Source organism: Nicotiana attenuata, chromosome 7 (assembly GCF_001879085.1).
Source record: "Nicotiana attenuata strain UT chromosome 7, NIATTr2, whole genome shotgun sequence".
In the NCBI taxonomy this organism is placed as follows: Eukaryota; Viridiplantae; Streptophyta; class Magnoliopsida; order Solanales; family Solanaceae; genus Nicotiana; species Nicotiana attenuata.
In genome coordinates, this window is record NC_031995.1 from 42,009,939 (window position 1) to 42,019,078 (window position 9,140).

At 39.7% G+C, this 9,140-nt stretch overlaps 1 protein-coding gene across 1 annotated transcript; it reads left to right on the top strand.

Annotated features, from left to right (window-relative positions):
* Window positions 4,249-4,811, top strand: LOC109229996. The gene is made up of 2 exons (XM_019395534.1): window positions 4,249-4,494; window positions 4,542-4,811. The coding sequence occupies exons 1-2, from the start codon at window positions 4,249-4,251 to the stop codon at window positions 4,809-4,811; spliced, it is 516 nt and encodes a 171-aa protein (XP_019251079.1).

The window sequence follows — 9,140 nt, forward strand, 5'->3', positions numbered from 1 at the left end:
AGTCGCTAAAAGAAGTAAGGGGAGAGATTGGGGAGTTACTTTTGGGTGGAACCATGGAAGGGCCCTTAAGGTGCACTAAAATTGTAAATAAAGGTCACTAGCTTATTAACTTCAATGCATGGAGTGTGTGAAGAAAAAGAAAAAAAAATATTGCAAGAAATAGCAAAATAAAAGTTCAAATAATCTAGAAAGATACACACCTCCTAATCTTTCTCACGCATGCTAGTGAATCCATAGAGGTGCTTAATTGAAAAGAGGGCTATGTTATATATGGTGTATGACAAGTGAATGGGTTGAAATGAAAAGGTGTTTGATTTGTGAGTGTAGTGTATTAAAGTCCTTAGGAGGATTAGTCACTCTTCCTAAATATATCCTACCCGTCCCTTAGCCTACATTACAACCTTAAAGTCCTAATTGATCCTAGATTTGGCTAGCTTAGATTAGTAGAGATATACACTACAGGCAAGCTTATGGTACGACCATGGGATGCACATGAACTGTTTGTGAGAGTGAGTGAATTTTTTTCAATAGTGTGATGTCCTTAAATTATGCTCAATGGCATATTTGAATGTGTGGACATTGATATTCACTCTTTTGTTTGTGCTGAGGGCACTTGGTCTCATGACGGATTGGTGATGTTGTACACTTTCTTTTATTGGGTGAGTGCGTGAGCAGAGGATGCTTAGTGTAACGAGTCATCAATTGAGGTAAGGTGGTTGTGGAGAGGTTGCTTGAGTTGGTTGAATAGCATTGTATATACTTGGGCTGGTTCGAAAACGGGAAGAATGTAAAATTCGCGTGTTCATGCTTAATCGCCGATATCGGTCATAGTCCAAAGGTAGGGTGTTTGATTGAATTAATTGTGAAGTGCTCTTTCATAGTGATAAGTATGTTTTGGGGGATTGATATAATTCTATTGCTCGAGGATGAGTAAGAGTCTAAGTATCTGGTATTGATAATCGGCTTAAAGTATGTATATTTTGATATATATCGCCTCGCTTTTGGCTCATGTCTAGTAGATTACGGATGTATAGTATAATGATTTATGCTCATTTGTGGTATTTCTTTGTGTAGGAATCATTCGGATGCAATTTGGGATGAAATGGCGCGTATTGGAGCGGAATTGGGAAGAAAAAGCAAAAAGTGAAATTTGAGGGCCACAGCCAGCGTGGGGCGCTAGCTGTGGCGCAATTTACAGAATCAAAATATTTTGGGCGCCAGGGCTAGCGCCCCACGCTGCCCTGGATGCTCGGAATGTGAAGTTGTCCTATTTCGACTAGGACTCGGTTATTTTAACCCCAAGACGCCCCCAACTGATATAAAGCCAACCTAAACCTATTTTGAACGGGGGAACATGACTTTGAGAGGAGAACAAAAGAGCCAAACACTCGGGAGCACGGATTTGATCAATTCTTCCATCCCCTTTCTAGTACTAATTGATTTTATGTTTGAAAACCTTATTTTTGACGATTGTATGAACATGAGTGGCTAAGAACCCTATTATTCTAGGGTCATGGGTGAAACATGAATGTTGATGTTTGAAGTTTAATTTGACGAAGTTGATTTTATCATATTGGGTTGTTTATTTAATTTTGTTTTTAATTATTCTGCTGAGTAGATAACAGTGAAATACTATCTACGAATCTAGAGTTGAACTCGAAAGTGAGAACTCTAGATTGCATATAGAATTAAATAGAGCAAGTTCTTGAACCCGGGCATCAGGGAACGAATTCACAATTAGGATAGACATATACCTAATTGCCTTGCTTGGTTGAAATACAGGAATTGTAAATGCATTCTTGTTAATCTTAATTCCATAGACATATAGGCATTAAGTTAACTTGAATAGGTGAGTAAGGGCTCGACAGATTCTTATGAGTAATATCAACACTGTCAATCAACAATCCAGATAAATCAATTAGTCATTTTAAACCAAGAACGCGACAGGATTGTTAGCTAACCCGTGACCCTGGAATATTCTCTCCTACTGATTGTTATTTGAAATTGCTATTTGTTTCGGTTGGTCTCTAGTTAATTCATTGCTTGATAATTTTAGGTAGTAAATTAGTCACTTTTATATTTTGTGAGAAATCTCTTGAATCAATAAGTTAATTGAGTTTGAATCAGTCAATAGTTAATCACAAGTCTTCATTGGAATGATACTCTACTCACTACTCTATTACTTGATGACCACGTATACTTGAGTGAGTGTGTTTGGTCGCAACAGTTCACACTCCGCAGGTGGGGAAACATCAGAAGCAGCAGCTTCAGCTGCCTTATTCCACTTCCCAACACTTCGTTAACCATCCGAATTTATCCCGAGGCTCTTGGGACCTCAACAAAAAATACCAACAAGTCACATATCAACATACGAACTTAGTCGAACCTTCGGAACAGTCAAAACAACATCAAAACACCAAATTACCCTCGGATTCAAGCCTAAGAACTTCTAAACTTCCAAATTCGGCAAACGATGCCGAAACCTACCAAAGCACGTCCGAATGACCTGAAATTTTGTACACACGTCACAAATAGTACTACGAACCTATTCCAACTTCCAAAATTCTATTCCGACCTCGATATCAAAATTTTCACTGCCGACCGAAAATTGCCAAATTTCCGATTTCGCCAATTCAAGCCTAATTCTACCATGGACCTCAAAATATATTTCGGATGCGCTCCCAAATCCAAAATTACCTACGGAGCTAACCAAACGATCAGTATTCACATCCGATATCGTTTACACATAAGTCAATATTTGGTTGACTTTTCCAACTTAATCTTCTAAATGGGAGACTAAGTGCCATGCCCCTTGTTGTTCTGTCTGATAAAGAAGCTCAAGGAGGGATGGACAATTGTCAGGGGAAACCTATAGAAATACAGGAAGGGGTACCTTCAGGGGTGGGAGTTCCTCATGTTTTGCATGAGTGTGCAAGTGCACAATTGGCTGACCCTAGGTTGGACTGTCAAACCCCTGCTACCACTGTTCCTAGCCATGATCCTCATCATGTCCAGTCCTCTGAGGAACCTGTGAATTATGATGTTACTAGTTCTAAAGAGGAATTCTCAGTTTAGGATGATGATCATATTAGGAGGTTATTGAAAGGAAAAGCTAAGGCAACTGATTTCAACATACAACCTCCTAAACCAAAAAATTAACCCAGTCAAAAGAGAAGACAAGCAATGAGGAAACAAAATGCAGGAATCAGCATCAATGAACCACCTGATACTACCCAATTTTTGAGCCCTACAATCCAGAAAAAATTCAGGCCTGATCCTAATGCAATAGAGGAATCCCCTGTTTATAGGAATTCAGTAATAGTCAATCCTTCCCTTTCCTGACCTCTATTACCCACTAAACAACCAACTTCAAATGGTAATGAATCAGACCTTCCCACCAATGATGAAAACCCCACTTCCAAAATACATAAATCCACCTCAGTTCCTACTAGCACTCCCAGAAAAAACCATCACTTGCACCCTCTAGACACTCCATAGAAAAATGAGTACAGACAATTGAATCAGAAGATGAAGTAATTGGGGAACAAGATGTTGACCATGATTCCAATGATGAAGATCTTGAAAAGGAACAACTTTGTGAACTCCTGATTGCTACAGTGAATGGAAAGTCAAACCAGAAAAATGCTGCTTCTGCAACAGTTCCTCCCAGAAAGATCCCCTCACCAGGTTAACCAGGAGCAAAGCTACTAGAAATAGAAGTAGTAGTGTCCCATCAAAACACAACCTAAAACCCTCCTTCCAATGATTAGTACAATTATTTGGAATGTAAGAGGTATCAGGACCTCTGGAGCCATTCAAAGGCTCAAACTCCTGAAACAGATCCACAAACTTTCTTTCATAGCTGTCTTTGAACCTTTTTTAGACAACTCTCACATCAACTCCTTCAAAATCCAACTCTCAATGCATGAAACTGATTCTAATGTCAATGATAAGATCTGGGTTTTTGGGGATGAGGAATTCACTGCCAAGGTCCTAGATCATGATGAGCAACAACTGTCTTTGGAGATGAAACATGCTGAAAATGGCAACTTGTTTCACCTAACAGTCATCTATTCCAAATGTAAACCAGTTCTCAGAAGGACACTATGGGAATTTTTAAGGCAGAAATCAACAAACTGCAGTGTACCATGGTGTGTCATAGGAGACTTTAATGTCATTGCTTCTGTTGAAGAAAAGATTGGTGGCATTCCATACTAGATGTCCAAGAGTCTTGATTTTTGGAGCATGATGGAGGATTGTGGCCTTGTGGATTTGGATTTCTATGGTCCTAAAGTCACATGGTCTAATGGAAGGGGGGAATGTTCTATTGTATGGAAAAGGTTAGAAAGGGGACTAGCCAATGATCACCGGTTGGAAGCCTTTCCTGCCGCCACAATCTCTCATTTAGCTTCAACAGGATCTGATCACAACCCCTACTCTTGGAACTTCATACAAGACAAGACAGTGATAAAAAGTACTTCAAATCCCTCAACTGTTAGGTGGACAACAAAAACTTTCTACCATTGGTTTCTGAAATCTAGAACAAAGATGTTAGAGGCAATGCTATGTGGGTCTTTCACCAGAAAAGGAAAGCATTAAGCCATGCTCTAAGTCTTTGGTCTAGACAACAATATGGGGACATCTTCCGAAAAGCTAAAGAATTTGAACAAAAGGTGAAGGATGCAAAGATGATATGGGCTCAGACAAACAATGATACTGATAGAGCAACTCTCAATGAGCTTAAGGCTCAATATGTTAAACATTTGAAGGTTGAGCAAGAAGTTCTGAAACAGAAAACACAACTAAAATGATTCAAAGAAGGGGATGCCGATTCTAGATACTTCCACAGTTTAATCAGAGGAAGAAGAAGGATGTTGTTCATCCACAAAATTAAGAATGAGGAAGGTGAATGGATTCAAGGTGATGAAAATATTGGGAAGGCTGCCTGACTACTTCCAAGACCTCTTCACAGACCCTGGTTCAGTCATTAGGGAAAACCTGCTTTCCATAATTCCAACCATGATCTCTAGTGATGACAATGACATTCTCACCAGGGATCCTTCTATGACAGAGCTCAAGGAAATAGTTTTCTCCATGAATCCTACTAGTGCAGTAGGTCCTGACGGTATGAATGGGAAGTTCTATCAATCCTGTTGGGAAGTCATCAAGGAAGATTTACTCAAGGTTGTTCTAGCATTCTTCAGAGGCAGTTCAATGCCTAGGTACATGACCAATGCATGCCTTGTTCTTCTCCCCAAGGTTGAATTTCCTAACAGTCTCACAGAATTTAGGCCAATCGATCTCAGCAACTTTATCAACAAAATTATTTCCAAGGTTATTTGCTCAAGGCTAGGGCCCATACTGCCAAAGATAATCTCTGCAAACCAATCAGGTTTTGTAAAGGGCAGGAATATCTTTGAAAATATTATGCTTGCCCAAGAAATTGTGCATGGTATCATGAAGCCAACTGTGGGGTCAAATGTGGTCATTAAGCTTGGTATGGCCAAGGCTTAGATAGAGTATCCTGGAGCTTCACATGTATTATGCATAGGAGGATGGGATTCAGTGAAATGATCATTGACATGATCTGGAGAACAAGGTCCAACAACTGGTATTCAGTTATAGTTAATGGCACCAGATATGGATTTTTCCAATCTACAAGAGGCCTCAAATAGGGTGATCCTCTAGCTCCTTCCCTATTCATCGTAGGAGCTGAACTATCGTCTAGAATGCTCAACCTTCTGAACCCTGATCAGCTTTTCCATGGATTTTACATGGAAAAGAGAGGTCCTCAAATCAACCATCTAAGTTTTGCTGATGATATCATTATCTTCACCTCTGGTAGAAGATCTTCCCTCAGAAAAATCATGTGGATTCTTAGCAACTATGAGAATACATCTGGCCAACTCATCAACCGACACAAGAGTCACTTCATGACTACTCCCTGTGCACTGCCAAGTGCTATCAGAAGAATTCAAGTAGAGACAAGATTTTCTAGTAGGATCAGAATAATGTACTTCAGTGGTCTCATCTCTAAGGTGGTAGGCAGGATCAAAGGTTGGCATGGCAAGATGCTAGCCTATGGTGGCAGTGCAACTCTGATCAAGTATGTGCTTCAATCCTTACCAATTCACCTTCTCTCACCAGTATCTCCTCCAAAGACTGTCATGAAGCAAATTGAAAGGTTATCAACTAACTTTTTTTGGGGAATGGATAAGGACAAACACAAGTACCACTGGGCCTCATGGTCTAAGCTATCTTTCCCCTCCAACGAAGGTGGTATATGTTTTAGAACTATTCATGACTCATGTAAAGCAATGGAACTCAAGCAATGGTGGCATTTCAGATCAGCAAAATCTCTTTAGAGCTCTTTCCTGAAGGCAAAGTATTGCCAAAGATCAAACCCCATATCCAGAAAATGGGACACAGGCCAATCACAAGCATGGAAAAGATTGATGTTCAATAAGAGAGACGCAGAAAAAGTAATTCACTGGAGGCTTCATAATGGGGAATGTAGTTTTTGGTGGGATAATTGGCTTGGCTCTGGGCCACTGGCATACAACATAGATGAGGGGGGCAGAAAAATTAGGTTTACTGGAATCCCTAGATTTGAAATTAGAGAAAATCTGTTGGGATTTTTGGGGAATTAATGGTGGATTAACGACGAGGCTGATGTGAGGAGTATGGGATGTGAATTTGGGTAGGTTAGGAGAGGGGCCGCCGCCGCGGGGCGATTTTCGGCAGGCGGTAGGCGGCGGGTGGTGAAGGATTTTAGGGGCGGCTAGGTTAGAGCTAGAGTGAGAGATGGGGGAAATGGGGGGGGGGGGTTCTGAGGGGTTTGGGGGGGGGTCTTAGGACAGTTATAAGGGATGGGGCATTGAGTTCTGGGCCGTTCGATCAAGGGAGATCAACGACTAACATCGCCGTTACTAAAACGACATCGTTTTATTAAGTGGGGGGTTGAATCGAATTGGTTTTTTTTAAGGGGATTTTGGGCTTAGACACTGTTTGGCCCAAATTTAAACAAGGCTCAATTCCCTTAATTCCTTTCTCTTTGTTCTTTCTTTTTCTTCTTTTCCCTTGCTTTTAAAAAAAATCAAACTCAAATTAATCATAACCTACAATAAATCCTAATTTGAATCTGAATTTAATAAACTAGCTCTACCATTAAAAGGAAAAATTAATTAACTAATGAAAGAAAAATACTAATTTTAAAACTAAAGCTAAAAAAAAATGTAAAAAGTGGCCTATATTTTGTGATTAACTAAAGTAATTAAAATCTTAAATGCAATTAATACCTAAAATGCAATGCATAAAATATTTTTTGTATTTTTCATGATTTTAAAATATTAAACATGCGACAAAATGCAACCAACAATTATCAAGATATTCCTAAAAATTCTAAAAAAAATAAAATAAATTAGAAAATCTATTTTGTGACTTTGTAGGAGTATTTTTTGTCGAGCAAAAAATACGTGCTCACAGCTGCCCCTCTTCGCTCTGAAACACGAAGAGTTTTCGGGCAAAGATAAAGTGAGCGAATATAAGCGATTTTTGCCCATTTGGATACTCCATGGGAAGCGCTTTTGAAAAAGTTAGACCGAACCTTGCTTCCGAGGTTGCCTACATATCCTTGGCTATAAAGGAATCAGGTCACTGTAGTTCTAGAAGTTTTGGTAGCTGGGACTACCGAGAAGCTGTGATTTCACTGCTGCTGCTGCTGTTACTGCTTGCTGAACTCCTTATTACACCGAAATCAAAAATGAAAAGAAGCTAGGCAAGTCTATCAGCTATGAGTTACAAGATTCCTATCTATATGTCTTCCAAATTTGATCTTGAATCTTCTACCGTTCCGTTGTGCATCTCGAACTGTTGACTCGCACTCTCGAGGCGAGCTTCTGTTACTTCTAACTTGAATTGTCCCTATTTTTCAGGCGGGTTCCTGCTGTTGTCTTAGACTTTGAACTTAACTCTGAAATGAATTCCTAGTTCTCCAGGTGGGTGCCTGCCACTACAACAAAAGAAACTTTTCTGCCCCAGTTTGGACTAGGAGCATTCATGAGTTTAGTTGAATCCTATTATCCAGGAGGGTCCTAAACATTTGAAGCTAGATCCAATTATCCAGGAGGGTCCTGAAAAGTTGAAACTACATCCCATTATCCAGGAGGGTCCTGAAAACTTGAAACTAAATCCCATTATCCAGGAGGGTCCTGAAAACTTGAAATTAAATCCCATTATTCAGGAGGGTCCTGACAACTTGAAACTAAATTCCATTATCCAGGAGGGTTCTGAAAAACATGAAACTAAATTCCATTATCCAGGAGGGTCCTGAAAACTTAAACTATATCCCATTATCCAGGAGGGTCCTGAAAACTTGACAACTAAATCCCATCATCTAGGAGGGTCCTGAGAAATTGATACTAAATCCCATTATCCAGGAGGGTCCTGAAAAACTTTGAACTAAATCCCATTATCCAGGAGGGTCCTGAAAACTTGAAACTAAATCCCATTATCCAGGAGGGTCCTGACCAACTTAGAACTAAATCCCATTATCCAGGAGGGTCCTGAAAACTTGAAACAAAATCCCATTATCCAGTAGGGTCCTGAAGACTCGAAATTAAATCCCATTTTCCAGGAGGATCTTGAGAATTTTGAATTAAACCCCATTATCTAGGAGGGTCCTGAAAACTTGAAACTAAATCCCATTATACAGGAGGGTCCTGAAAACTTGAGACTAAATCCCATTATCTAGAAGGGTCCTGAAAATTTGAAATTTAACCCCATTATCTAGGAGGGTCCTAAAAACTTGAAACTAAATCTCATTATTCAGGAGGGTCCTGAAAAACTTGAAATTAAATCCCATTATCCAGGGGGGTCCTGAAAACTTAAAACTGAATCCCATTATCCAGGAGGGTCCTGAAAAACTTGAAACTAAATCCCATTATCTAGGAGGGTCCTGAAAAACTTAAAACTAAATCCAATTATCCAGGAGGGTCCTGAAAACTTGACAACTAAATCCCATTATCCTGGAGGGTCCTGAGAACTTGAAACTAAATCCTATTATCCAGGAGGGTCATGAGAACTTGAAACTAAATCTATTTGGAACATGCTTCCTCATGAAGGATTCCTACAGAACAAAC